Source organism: Artemia franciscana, chromosome 7 (assembly GCF_032884065.1).
Source record: "Artemia franciscana chromosome 7, ASM3288406v1, whole genome shotgun sequence".
NCBI lineage: Eukaryota > Metazoa > Arthropoda > Branchiopoda > Anostraca > Artemiidae > Artemia > Artemia franciscana.
The window spans coordinates 50,428,243-50,443,446 of record NC_088869.1 but is presented as its reverse complement, the minus strand read 5'-3'; the positions used below and the strand labels follow the sequence as shown (position 1 = coordinate 50,443,446).

Below are 15,204 nucleotides of genomic sequence, written 5' to 3'. Positions count from 1 at the left end.
AATATTCCTGATACACCTGTATAAGTAATCTGTATACACATAGTATGTTTAAATTTAGTTTAACTTCCTCATCAATGTTTCTTCAGATGTTTATTTCAATATCCTCAGCCTTGGTAGTGGTAGTAGTACTGGTAGATCTAGTAGTAGTGGTAGTAGTAGAAGTAGTTGTGGTGTCCAATTACTGCCTTTTTGGTCAATTGACCATCTCCCTTACCATTTCTGGAAAGTTCTAAATTAATATACTCAGTCATCTATGAGTTCCTTGGTACAACCCGTATGCCAATTAGTTCAGTATTCCCCTCAACATTCTCTGAAAAGTTCACCTGAATACCCTTCGTACTTTTGGAAAGTAAAGACCAAAAATGCCAACCTTTCTCAATAACATATGCTATACGTAAACCACGGCCAAATTACCTAACGTTTAGCCCTTGCCCTGATATATTTTGTGGGTGGTGGTTGACATCCCCAAATACATAATCACTGGGTCTTCAACAATGCTAAACAAATAGCTGTCTTAAAATTTCAGCTGGATGTGTTTTGAGAAATAACGGCGTGGAGGAGGGCTGGTTGCCCTTGAATCATATTTGACTCTTAAAAAGGGCACTAGATCTCCAGATTTCCAGTCAAATGAGCCCAATACAAAGTTCGTATGATCACTCATTCCATAATAACCTTAAATGTCCCAGGCCATAACTCACAATCATATCCCTGTGCTCTGGGGGGCTTTTTCAACCTCGGAGGCTTTGCCATATGTTCTTTGGACTGTTTTGATCAAAATGGCCATCCCACAATTTTGATCAGATGTGTTTGGGGAAAGGAGGCTTTCAGGGGCGAGACTAGTTGCCCTCTTATCACTTTTGTCTTTTAAAAGGGAACTAAAACTTTCAATAAAGTTTATACTACAACCTCTTCCATAAAACCTTATACGCTCCCGGGGAATAGCTTACAACCCTTACCGCCCGGCTCTGGCGTGGCTGTGTTAACATTGAAGGCTTTATTATATGATCTTTGCACTATTTTGAACAAAATGGCTTTCTCAAGATTTTAATCTGATGCATTTGGGGAAAAGAAGACATGGGGGGAGTTGCCCTCCGATCACTTTTGACTCTAAAAAAGGAGCTCTAAAACTTCTGATTTCTAATTGAATGAACCTCCTCAGAAGTCTTCACGCCCCTTCCAAATAAGTTAAGTTAAAAGTTTATTAATTCACATTCACAAACAAATAAATTAATTAAAAATTACTTAGCACTGGAGGAAACCGATGCGGGTTTGCGGTCCTGCAAAATTCCAAGTAACTACTTACCTATTAACTCTACTATTTACTTAATCCTCAGCTATTTAAATAAATCTATTATAATTAAACCAAAAATAAATAAACTGTAACATATACATACAAAAAAAAATATAAATTTATAGATAACTAAATTAACAAAAATAAAAGATAAATAAAAATATAAAAGAAAATAATAATAACAATTCCTGTCTCAGTTTGACCAACACTAAGGAGCTTCAGGGATCTAAGATAAGCACAGATGCCATGTACATCCTGGACATACATACCGATTGTTCTAACAGCTTTATTGTGTAGAACCTGCTCTCCCCTATATTTTCATAAGAAGTTAATTCTCCATAGGAGGCAACCGTAGGAGATATATGGATAAACCAACGAATAATATATAATTAGAAGTATTTTTTGAGGGAGAAAGTGCTGCAGACGTCGAAGTATGCCTACTCCATGTGCAATTTTGATAAAATGCGTCACTGTGACATTTCCATGTCAGATAGCAATCAAGATAAAAACCAAGGTAGCGGAGATGATCAACCTCCTGAACTGGATTAGCACATAATATTACCTGGCCAGACGTATCCAGCGGTGTACCAACTCTACAGAACGTCATTAAAAATGTCTTGCGAACATTTACCCACAATAAACTTTATGAAGTGAAAATCTCCAGCCTTTCAAATGAGAGATTTGCTTTTAGCACCAGGTCCTTCACAGATGAGGCAAACACAGTTAATACAGTATCATCAGTGAGCAAGTTAACCATGGTTCGACAAATCAAGCAGGTTAAAATTAAAGTTTATCATAACAATATGACTAGCTCCAGACGGTACCTTCGAAATCAAATGACTCATACTTCCCACAAAATCATCTACGTGAGCAATGGGAGGCTTATACACTATACTAATTATATTTTTCTTCCGTCGAATTCAATTGCAATTGAAAAACTTCAACTTTACCTTCAGTCCATATAATAGGATCATTCCTTTCATTATAATCCAACCCATATTAACAAGGAATTCAACACCACCAAAACCGATCACCACTCGGTTCATAACCTGGAAATAGATGCAGTGAGAGAGATACTAAAAAACGTTTCACACAATCCTCTAATATCAAAAGAATAAGAAAATTGTTCATTTAATTCCAAAATATCCAGGTAGCTTGTAGTCACGTGGACATTCCAAGACCGTAGTCACAGGCTCTTTTCATTTATATCATGAATTTACCTCAACCGAATATAATCACTCTCCCCCATAGGCTTTAGCTGAACAATCGGTATATCCTCATCGCGTGCAATACCTCTTGATAAATAATCCTGAAGACTAAATCGGTTTCGATTAGACATTATAATTTTTCACATAAAAGAACAAAAGTTAGTACTTGAAAAAAAAATAAATAAAAATGATACAAACATTAAAAAGAAAATCTATGAAAGATCATCAATTGAACAGATACGCTTGATTTGAGCAGTCTCAGTTTCGCTCACAAAAATACGGCATTGATCACTCACTCTGATTTCCAAATTTATCTTTTGAAGCGCTCAGAAGATTGCGCTTACGTTTCGTAAGACTCTAAGCTAAAAATAAGCCTAGGCCACTTATCTGCTTCTTCGCTTTAAACACATGGCGAGCTATTTCTTTTGATCGAAACTGGACTAGAACAGGGGCAACTTTATCTGGTCTTTGAGCATTAATAGGTCCAGCTCCAAGTCGTTGAACACTAACTCTGTCTGAATCCTTAGTATTAGTTAGACCCATCTTGACAAACAATACGCGCTTCTTGGTATCCCCCACATACTGCGAAAGAATCTGCTTCACACCATTAAACAGCGGGGAATCACCTCTCCCTTCCTGCTCTGTGTCGTCTAACTTGAGCTCAAGCTGATTTCCACGGCTTTCCAGCAAGTCAATCATACGCATGTCTGTTTTTAGATGTTTTTCAGTCAGTTGGAATTTAGGACAAAACTCAACATATACTGCATCATAAATTTCTGAAACCATTGTTTCAACTGGAAACTTAGCATGAAAATCTGCTGCAGTCTGTAAAGTCGATTTTTTCAGCCTTTCCTCAATTTTTATCTCGATTTCATTAGCTACATTTGGTTTTGTAGCCACAAGTTCATTTTCTGTAGCCACTACTAGTCTACGAAGATCAGCAGTGGGATCTGAGTGTTGGCTATCCGTTACCGAATCTTGCCCATTTTTTAGGAACTGTCAGTAAATATTGGATAGTTTTTTAGCTCTCTAAACGCATGATTCTAAAAATGTATAGATCCTAACGGTCGTGTTTTTTGCCATAGCAAAAAACAAAGAATTTGCGGTCTCAGGTATTTGTCTTCATTCCTTCTAGGATTCGAACTGGCCATAGGGGATAATCCGCAAACTTGGCGAGGAACAAATCTCTTATTTTGACGTTAGCCAGATCCATGACGGTAACAACAAATATGAAAAAAGATCAATAAAATTAGAATTTGATTAGGATCAGATAGAGACGAAAAGAAACTTATCTCTATGTGGGCAGGCCCACGGATGGCAGTAGCAATCACCTTATTGGTCGGTGGCCCGATGGGCCATAGAGACCAGCTGATTGTTAACCATCGTAGTCTGACGTCCAGAACACCATCCATAAATAATATCCAATTTCATCCACACACCACACTTGGCTATCGTATCCAATTTTCTCAATTTAAAACGGCAAAAATCGGGTTGTTAAAAAAATTCAAAAATCAGATTGCACAACTTCTGTAATCACTGAGAATCAATATCAAACAATTCAAAAGTTCAAATAGGTGTATTGTCTTTGAAAGGTAGATTGAGACCGATATCTAGTTCAATGGTAGACTGAGAGCTAGTTCAATATAACCTACATCCCCTGTCCTGAGGGTTGTAGAGGGCTGTCATCCCAAAGACTTAAATACTGGACTTTTCAACTATGCTGAACAAAATAGTATATCAAAATTTTATTGGATGTGATTGGGAACATGATGGGCAGAGGAAGGTTGGTTACCCTCTAATCACTTTTGACTGTTAAAAAGGGCACTAGAATTTTTAATTTCCAATCGAGTTAGCTTCGTTTGAAGATTCTACGACAACTCCTTTTATGCAAAGTACTTTGGTAAAAAAAAATTACACATTGAATCCACATCGCTACTTTGTCTGTTACCACTTTACCACTAATTTATGCTGCCTGTGATAGAAATAAATTCCAATAATAACATCATAGAGAGACTCTAACACTAGAAACCATAGTAGTGGGAGTTGTTTATTATGGCTCTGAAATACTAAGACTATAAAAGTGGAAAGAATTGTATTTTGTGTTTTTAAAGGAAATTGTCCGAGGAAAATTTTAGTTAAAGGTGTGTTTTGTGTTTTCAAAGGAAATTGTTCAAGGATTGCCTTAGGTACTCTTTCACACGACTATATATAAGACAGTACTCTTTGAAAAAAATATGGTTCGGCTCAACTGCCGAGGAATAGCATGGAAAAAAGGATAAGATAACCAGCTTAAGTGTTACGGATGAAGGATTAATATTGTAGTAATGTAAATCCTACCGGGAATATACTAAATGCATGTCATCCTTGGATGGCATGGAAAAACAACAAAAAAAGACTTAAAGTTAGTGGCAGCTTGATGAGAGGGAGTAAGGAGTTTTGTTCTAAATAGAATGTGCGGGAGGATTACATATGCTTCTGTTCTCACCTTAGGTACTGTGATGGTGTGTTACTGGTATCGGTATATAAACAATGTCAATTGTAGCTGTCCTATCGAAAGTAACTTAAGCAGGCCATAATCATAACCATAAACTGCCTGAAGGTGTGTGGGAATGAATTTTTGCGTGAATTCTGTTTATAGCCTTTCCTTCTTTTTATACCGTGGCTGATTTTCAGTTCAGCCTCGCCCACGTGTAGACATATGGTTAATTTTTCTCATGCTGATTTGGATTTAATACGCTTCTTTGTTTTATCTAAATTGAATCAATTTATAATAATTAAATCTGTGTTACATTCAAATTTTAATTTTAGGTCACATAATAATTTGCTGTACAAATTTTCTCAATTCAGACTAACTTTTAGGTAATTAGGACGGACATTGTCATGGATGTTGGCAAGTCGATCAATCCTGCGATAGACATTGGACAACTGGAAGGAGGTTTTCTTCAAGGATACGGTTTATTTACAATGGAAGAACTTTCGTTTTCCCCGGATGGTGTGCTATTAACCCGAGGACCTTCAAATTACAAAATACCAAGCTGCAATGACGTACCGATTGAGTTCAATGTCACTTTATTGAAAGACGCTCCTAATCCAAAAGCTGTATACTCGTCTAAGGTAAGAAATCAGTTAGTTTGAATAAAAGATATATCATTCATCCTTTTGCCTCATCACCTTAGAGTTGAGTCACAACGTAACGTGTTTTGATTTATTTCTGAGCCCGAATCTTATACGCATTTGATCTTAGAGATTTTTTAATCTAATGAAACAAATTTTTAGTACAATCAAAATTTGGAGCTTGGGAAGTACTTGAATGGCCTTCTTAGATTTATACTCTAGAATCCTAGATGAGGTAAATAATTTTAGATCTCATGGCATTCGTTTTCCTTGACCTAATATAGATAGAAGAAAATAACGTCTTTTTGTAATCTAAGCCTTTCTTTCATTGCAGCCTTAGAAAAAGAGATTAAACCACATTTTTGTACGGCATGTTGTTTCTTGTATGTTCAATGAAACGAATACTTAGGATTATCCTTTTACAGATCCTCTGGAAAACAATTAGTAATTATCCCTCAACCTTTGGAAACGCCCACAACCACACTTTATTACCGTCTTTGCCGTGGCGTTCAATATTTCAATCGTTGCTTGAGGACTTAGCTTTCTTTTCTTCCAAACTTTTCAACTGTGAAAAGCTCTCTTTGCCTTGGCTATTCTACTTTAACATTCTTCACTGCATCCCTCAACCCTTTTATGCTATCCATGTAAGTGAAGCTACCCACTTAATCCATTTATTTGTTAAATGATATCACCTCTTCATCCTCACTTACTCCTAGTTTAAGTTACTAACGCCTGTGAAAAACCTTCCCGCTAGCCTAGGGGGAACATATTCTTGTCCCTTGACGCACTAAAGTCGATGGAAAGTGAAATTTTTTTATAAATAATATCTTCAAATCTTCGTTTAAACGTTCGGCTTCTAAGAGGGAAGTATGCTGTTCATTCTGTGGATAGATGGGGGTGGAAATTATCCAATAGGCCCTAGAGGGGAAAGGCAGAGTAAGGGATAGTGCCTTAAAGTTAAAACTATCCACCCACTTTAAAAATTAAGAAGTTTCTTAAGACTTTGGCATTCTACACTTTAAAAAACTGGTGCTTTTTTCAATGGTTTTCATATTAAAGCAATAGCCCTAGAGCTCTGTATTTATTTTAATACCATTTTTAAGCAGAAAAGACATTGCACCTCAGCTAACGACTGCTGTCCCCATTTTGGCCCAAATTTTGCTAAATTGTCTTTTTAAGTCATGAATGCATTTTTATTCTCTCTACTGTGTCAAATTATAAGCATTGTGTTTCTGAAACACAATTCAATTTCGAAACACAATTCAATTGTGTTTCTGAAACACAATTGAAGTAGTTGCTCAATGAACCCTTAGAAGTTCTTCCATTACCCTTGTCTTTCAATACCTGCTCACAAACTACGTATCCTACGTATTAAATATATGTATTTCCATGTGCTTGGAGCTATTGGAGTGAAATACAGGGAAGTCGGAACACAAGGAGAACCTAAATGAAAATTAAAGTTTGCTCTTAATAAGTTTCAAATACCATTTCTTATCACCTGAGACTTCTTATAGTTTGAAATCATGTTTAATAATTTACCTATGATATTATACTATTATATGAGTGAAATTGGCCGCTTTAAAAATGTTGCTGCATCTGGAAGTTCAAGAGCAAATATTTGACGTTGAGCAAAATGCAGCATCAAATTGTACTTCACTCCAATTAGACCCAAGATGTCTTCAATGAGGTATTATTCCAAAAATCAAGAGAATGCCATTCAATAACAAGGTGCGGAAAAACTTTGTGAGGAACTTCTGAATTTACTGGGTATACTCCCACAAGGTAGTGTCTGTCGCCTCAAAGCTTATTATTGTGGAGTAGTTAATTTACTTACTATAAAAAAATAAAAATAAGACGGACAGAACTTAGGTTTTTAAATCTTTGGACATGAAAGTACAAAGGAATATCAATATCGAAAACGATCACATATTAGCCCTAATATGGGGAAGCCTTCCCCTAGATGCCTCCCTGCTACTTTTGCTTATAACTTGAACTTGCAATTTACTGAAAGCAAATTGGAATGACGAAAAAATAGATAACTAGTATTCACATGTCTTATTTTGTATACTATTCGATATTGCTTTTGTACGTATTTCCTTTGCAAAATTCATCTGCTAAATGTTACGAAAAAAGCTGTATTATTTTTTTTAGCCTCGAGAACCCTCTCTCCATGTAAGACCGCTATTTTTCGTTTCAAGTTTCGATTGAAGAATTTTCCGGAAAAACTGTCAGACAACTTGGGTTTTACTCTCTCATAAAGTCTTAAAGTATATTTCCCAGTAAGTTGATAAAAATAAAATTTTTGATCAAATGGCTTAATTTCTGATCATGGTTCGATTAATAGAAAAATCTTAAAAAGCTGTTAAACTAGATAAAGCAAAGTTTCGTGAATGGATCTACAGTCCCAAACTATGCCTCTCCTAATCAAATGTAACTTAAATTTAGATACAAACTTCCAAATTTTTATGCTGGCATCAAATATTGGGAATTGCTTAATCTCGCATTTATTTTCAAATTTCAAAATTATACTTAGAATCATTAAATTTATTCAGTTTGTCATCCATTAAGTCTTATTCAAAGTCTAAATCTTTTATAACACGATTGGCTTTAGTATCTTACTGCAAGATTTACAGCAATAATTATTTATTTAATACATTTTTCTTCTTATGAAGGCTGTCGGGGAACCCCCATTGTTTTTGGCAGCTTCAGTATTCTATGCAATAAAAGACGCTGTTGGATCCGCTCGGGAGGCTAATGGAGTGTGTGGTGTTTTTCGATTTGACTCCCCTGCAACTGCTGAAAGGATACGGATGGCTTGTGTTGACAAGTTTATAGAACAGGTAAAATATACTTTTATTATAATGTGAAATTAGGCTTTGATTTACTGTTTGCATTTGAATTAGGGATACACTTATCTTGAAAATGAAAGTATCCGATCTAATCTTGTTTAGGATACTGCTTGTTAGGATAAGCGTAGCATCTTAAAAAACCACTTAAAGTTGGAATCCTACTAATTTTTGCGTAGGGCCTAGAACCCGTTTTTGTACCATGAGAATCTCTAAGAAAAAGGGAGAAACACGTCGGAATATAATTCTCTCGAGCACTTTAGATATAACTGGGAGAAGTGAGATTGGACGATAATTACTTATCTCAGACGGATCGCCTTTTTTATGAATTGGGATAACAATTGCTGATTTAAATATTTCTGGGAAGACTCCATTGGTCATAGACAGGTTTGCTATGTGCACAATGGGCTCACAAACATAGGAAAATATGGTCCTAAGAAGTTTATTACTTATGCCAAAGAGGTCAGGTGTACTACTATTAGAGAGACGTTTGATAACTTGAAGCACCTCTTTACGATGAGTTGGAGAGAAAAACATGGATCGAGGATTCTTGCTAGGGCGTACTGACTGGGAGAAGGAACAGGAGTTAGCATTTGGAATATTAGTGGAATAATTATTAAAAGCATCCGGTACTGAAATTGGGTCAATTAGCCTGCCACTGATGTCCTTAAGGTTAACAGGTACAGATCTTGAATTCCTATTTTTTGAAAGAATTTCATTTATTGTGGACCAAATTTTTTGCAAGTTCCCTTTGCAACGAGAGATTTTTGAATAATAATAATTTGTTTTGCTTCCCGGACGAGTTTGGTATATAAGTTTATGTATTTTTTATAATTAGTCAGGTCAATAACGTTACTGGTTTTGCAAGCTAACTTATATAGGTCATTTTTTCTGTATGAAGAGATAATCAGGCTATTAGACATCCTGGGGCGTATATGGGTGGTTTTTGGGTTTGATTTACGAACTGGAAAGGTTGAACTGATAAGATCACTCAGTCCCTTTGTAAAACCATTTGTTGCTGAATTGACATCCTGACGATCCAAAACCTTGGACGAGTCGAAGGATTTCAAACGATCCGTGAACCGGTTCATATTCACAGTATTATATATTCTATTATACGTAGGGGTATTAGTTCTAGAGGGTTGAGTAGCTGGTAGGGAGGGTAGGGAGAGATAGATTAGAAAGTGATCTGACAGGTCAGAAGATATGATTTTGGAGGACAGGTGGTTTCCCAGGGAAGTGGATACAAAGATGTTGTCAATTACAGTAGCTGTAGACCTCATAGGATCAACTCTAGTAGGAAAAAGGATTGTAGGAAGAAGACCCCTTGAGGTGAATGTTTCAAAGAAGGTATCACAGTCATTATTATTGCTAACATTTAGTAAATTGCAATTGAAGTCCCCAAAAACTATTGTCTTCTTTTGTCGTAAATTAATAAAACTAGAAAAATCATCAAACAGTTTACAAAAGAAAGGGGTCGGAAATGAGGGGGGTTTATAAAATAATGAAAAAATAAAAGAATTCTCGTCAACACTTATGTCTACGATTATTGAATAAAAGCATCTATTATTTATAGGTTGCGAGAATAAGGATTCACAGTCTAATAGCCTGGTGAATTTCAGACTTGACCGGATGTAAAGAGAAATGCCGCCACAGGACTTGGTTAATTTTCTTTCAATATGAATAGCTTGAAAGCCAGGGATGGAAAATTCATTATTATCATCAATTTCTGAAAGCCATGTTTCCGTTTTTCCAATTACTTCGAAAGGGCAGTAACCATAAATTAAAATTAAGTTTTTAAAATTAGCCCACTTATCCCGTATACTTTTGATGTTAAAGCAAATTACATTAAGTTTGGTCTCTGCCATTAGCTTATGTTTCACATTTTTCACAAATTCAAAAGTGTCAAGATATTCACAGTTAGTTTGGTTTAAAGGGCTATCGGGGCTAGCTAAGTGGCTGGTGAGCAAATTATTTTGGTCATCGTAATAGTTAAAAACAACATTATTACACAGTGATAAATTCATGAGAAACGTAAAATCTTGTATAGTACACATTTAAATATCCATTGTGGTCTGAGTTTCATCATCTCCTTGATTAGAATATTGGAAATCTTCTTCAGCCGACGAAATATCATTGGTGGTTTTAACTAAATGAACGAATTTACTAGGGTTTCAGGTTGTTTACTTAGCTACAGCATCAGGTATTTTGCCTCTAGTAAGGAAAAGGCAGCTTGATGTGAAATATGAGTTGGCTCATATGTCAAAATGTTTGTAACGCTTCCTTTTCATGATCTTGACAGTTTCTGTAAGCCTGAAACAAGGATCAGTTGTTCTTACCAGATTATATTTGCTTTGTAAGATTTTATTCAGATATCTATGTTTCTAATTATTTCTTTGGTCGGCAATAATGGTGATATTTTTCCTTATTCCTGTAGGCTTATTCTGTAGCTTAGCTCCAAACTTGTACAGAATTCCCTGATGCATGGCGCATGACTTGATTCGAACTTTTTTTTTGCAGTATTTTCCTCAATAATATGTTTTGTTTCTTCTTATTTTTTCCTATTTGTGAACCTTTAACCCACCTATAATGCTGTTTTTTTTTTGTAGATTCCTAACCAAAAGGAGAGTTTTCGACCTTGGTCAATTGTTGTGTGAAAATGATTCCAGTGATTTTATTTCCCAGTGCTGCAATCCCGGTGATTTTAAAATACTTTTCTGATTGCTTGTATTAAAGATATTCTAAGTGTATGGAAAATTTGTTTGTCTTTATTTAAGTTTTTTTTACAGAAAAGTAGTCTTTATTAGGTGAATATAAAAGGTGCTTCATAAAAAAGAAAAGGATTAAAGAAATTAGTAAAGGATTTAGTATCAGTCTGAGCGTACAGAAATTCTAATATAATATCTAGTAATGAGACACCAAAAATCCATATAAATGACAGCACGGAGGGAACTTTAGTTTTTAAATGATAATTCCTGCTTATACACATTATCAAACAGTTTGTGGTAACGAACTGTAGTAAGGAGCGACCAGGCTCAATAGTAACCGAAACTCTAAAAAATGAAATTTTGATACTAATAGATACATTAAAAGAATAAGATTCTTATGCTGATTTTAAAAATATAAGTTTCATCAAATTTAATCTTAAGTATCAAAAGTTACGAGCCTGAGAAAATTTGCCTCATTTTGGTAAATAGGGAGAAATACCCCCTAAAAGTCATAAAATCTTAAATAAAACCACACCATTGCTGTCAGCGTATCAGAGAACCCTACTGTAGAAGTTTCGAGCTCCTATCTACAAAAATAAGGAATTTCGTAATTTTTGCCAGAAGAGCGGTGTTTATTTTTTTTTCTTTGTTTTTTTTTTCTTTTTCCCAGGGGTGATCGCAGAGGGCTCATTCTAACGGGAATTAAAAAATTTAGTGCCCTTTTTAAGTGACCAAGAAAATTAGAGGGCACCTAGACCCCCTCCGACGCTCATTTTTTCCCAAAGTCACCCGATCAAAATTTTGAGAAAGCCATTTTGTTCAACATAGTCGAAAAACCTAATAAATATGTCTTTGGGGACGAAATACTCCCTCACAGTCTCCGGGGGAGGGGCTGCAAGTTACAAACTTTGACAAGTGTTGACATATAGTAATGGTTATTGGGAAGTGTAGATACATTTTCAGGGGACTTTTTGTTTTTTAGGAGGGGAGATCGTATGGGTTTGAGGAGAGGGGGAAACAATGAAAAAATAAATATGAAAAAGTTTTTTTTAACTGAAAGTAAGGACCAGGATTAAAACTTAAAACGAACAGAAATTATTGCGCATGTTAAGGATTCGTCTCCTCCTAAATACCTCGCTCTTTACGCTGAAGTATTTTTTAGTAATTTCAACTGTTTATTATACTGCCTTTGTGATTCAGGGGTCTGTAAAGAGCGAGGTATTAACGAGGGGGAAAACCCTCTCATATACATAATAAAAATATACGAATATAGGATTTCGTTACATAAGTTAATTCGAAAGTTACTTATACTCTTGACTAATAAAAACGTTCGTAAAAACTTAAAAGTTCTAGTTGCCTTTTTAAGTAACGAAAAGATTGGAGGGTAACTGGGCCTCCTCCCCCACCCCTTTTTTCTTAAAATCGTCAGATTAAAACTAAGAGAAAGCCATTGAGCCAGAAAACAATTAATATACAAATTTCGTTTTAATTATTCATGTGCTTAGAGCCGAAATCAAAACATGCATTAATTCAAAAACGAACAGAAATTAAATTAAAAAAATAAGTTTTTTTAACTGAAAGTAAAGAGCGACATTAAAACTTAAAACAAACAGAAATTACTCCGTATATGAAAGGGGCTGTTCCCTCCTCAACGGCTCGCTCTTAACGCTAAAGTTTTGTACTGTTTTAAAATGCAGAGTTGAGAGAAAAAGTCAAACTTTAGCGTAAGGAGTGGGTTGTTGAGGAGGAAACAACCCCTTTCATATACAGAATAATTTCTGTTCGTTTTAGGTTTTCATGTGGCTCCTTACTTTCAGTTAAAAAATTTTGTTTTATTTAATAAATATATAAGATCCATTAAGTTTAGTCTTACTCATCAAAAGTTACTAGTCTGAGTAAATTTGCCTTATTTTAGAAAGTAGGGGAAAACATCCTTTAAAAGTCATAGAATCTTAACGAAAATCACAACATCAGATTCAGCGTATCAGAGAATCCTACTATAGAAGTTTCAATTTCCTACCTACAAAAATGCGGAATTTTGTATTTTTGCCAGAAGACAGATCACGGATGCGTGTTTATTTGTTTGTTAGCTTTTTCCCAGGGGTGATCGTATCGACCCAGTGGTTCTAGAATGTCACAAGAGGGCTCATTCTAACGGAAATTAAAAGTTCTAGTGCCCTTTTTAAGTGAAAAAATTGGAGGGCACCTAGACCCCCTCCAACGCACATTTTCCCCCAAAGTCACCGGATAAAAATTTTGAGATAGTCATTCTGTTCAAGTTTTTCGAAAACCTAATAAATTTGTCTTTGGGGACGACTTAATCTCCAACAGTCCCCGAGGGAGGGGCTGCAAGTTACAAACTTCGACCACAGTTTACATATAGTAATGGTTATTATGAAGTGTACAGACGTTTTCAGTGGGACTTTTTTCGGTTTTGGTTTGGGAGGAGGGGCTCACGTGGGAGGATCTGTCCTTGGAGGAATTTATCATAAGGGAAGAGAATTTCCATGAAGGGGGGCGCAGGATTTTCTAGCATTATCTAAAAAACAAAGAGAAAATAAATATTTTTTTCAACTGGAAGTAATGAGCAACATTAAAACATAAAACGAACGTAAAATATTACGTTAATAAGGGTGTTCATCTCCTCTGCAATACCTTGCTCTTTACGCTAAAGTATTTTTAGTAATTTCAAGTATTTATTCTACAGCCTTTGTGATTCAGGGGTCATTTTTAAAGATGTTGGACAAAATTCAAGCTCTAGTGTAAAGAGCGAGGTAGTGACGAAGAGGTGAACCCCCTCATATACGTAAAAAAAACACAAATATAGAAGTTCGTTATGTAAGTTAATTCGTAAGGTGCGTATGTTTATTATTAACAAAAACGTTAGTAAAAAAAAATTATTTGCATTTTTATGCAACAAAAAATTGAAGGGTAACTAGGCCTCCTCCCCCACCGTTTTTTTTATCAGAATCGTCCAATCAAAAGTATGAGAAAGCCATTTAGTAAAAAAAAATAATATGCAAATTTCGTTTTAATTATTCATTTGCGGTGAGCCAAAATCAAAACATGTATTAATTCAAAAACGTTCAGAAATTAAACAAAAAAGGTTATTTTTTTTAACTGCAAGTAATGAGTGACATTAAAACTTAAGACGAACAGAAATTATTCTGTACATGAAAGACGTTGTCCCTTCCTCAATGCCTCACTCTTTACGCAGAAGTTTTTTTTATTCTTTTAAAAAGTGGAGTTATGACAAAGATTCAAAACTTAGCGTAAAGAGCGAGGCGTTGAGGAGGGGACAACCCCTTTCATATACGGAATAATTCCGTATATGGTTCGTTTTCCGTATCCGTATATTGGTTCGTTTTAAGTTTTAATGTCGCTCCTTACTTTGAGTTAAAAAAAAGTTTTTTTTTTATTTAATACTAATAGGTACTGCTTTCAACGACGGTATATCCAACAAATAGGTAAACAGAAATTGTGATTTGATCCCATCCTTTAAAGCTGTGACAAAAGAAAGGCCAAAATAGTCAGGCCACTTTATAAATGCGAAGGATGAGAGGCTGCCAAACACTGTGCTTTTTAGTTTTTCTTCGTGCTGCACTTTGCTTTTCAACTACCTAAAAATATTAAGGTTTAGATTCGTAACGAAAGTAACGCATCCCAGGCACATATGCGTGACTTTACTTAATACGGACCCAAAATTTTGGAGGTGGAATTATGAATTCAAACAAAATTTCTAAATGACTTGAAAAAAGGCCAGTTATGAGAGAACTTTTATAAAGCATAAGAAAAATTGTAATAACCTTGAGATTTAGGAGGAGACACGGGCCCATAACAATTACCTATATACCTTATGTAATGCAACTAAAGCTAAAGCTACTAGAAATTATACAAATAAATAGAACAGACGGCTTCAGTCTGTTTCATTTAAATTGAGTTTCAGTGCCCATACAGATTTATAGTTTTATTTTGAGAAAGACCTAACATGCGAAATTTGAGTCTAGGTTTGGTTGAGCTTTTTTTGCTCATGCTTC

At 35.3% G+C, this 15,204-nt stretch overlaps 1 protein-coding gene across 2 annotated transcripts in view; it reads left to right on the top strand.

Annotated features, from left to right (window-relative positions):
• Positions 1-11,216, top strand: part of LOC136029422 (xanthine dehydrogenase/oxidase-like) — a 135,913-nt gene extending 124,697 nt beyond the window's left edge. For both annotated transcript variants that reach the window (XM_065707797.1, XM_065707796.1), the window contains exons 22-24: positions 5,359-5,613; positions 8,286-8,453; positions 11,069-11,216. In XM_065707797.1, coding sequence (XP_065563869.1) covers positions 5,359-5,613; positions 8,286-8,453; positions 11,069-11,116 — 471 coding nt within the window. In that variant the 3' untranslated portion in view covers positions 11,117-11,216. The remainder of the gene's footprint in view (positions 1-5,358; positions 5,614-8,285; positions 8,454-11,068) is intronic.
• The last annotated feature ends 3,988 nt before the right edge of the window (positions 11,217-15,204 follow it).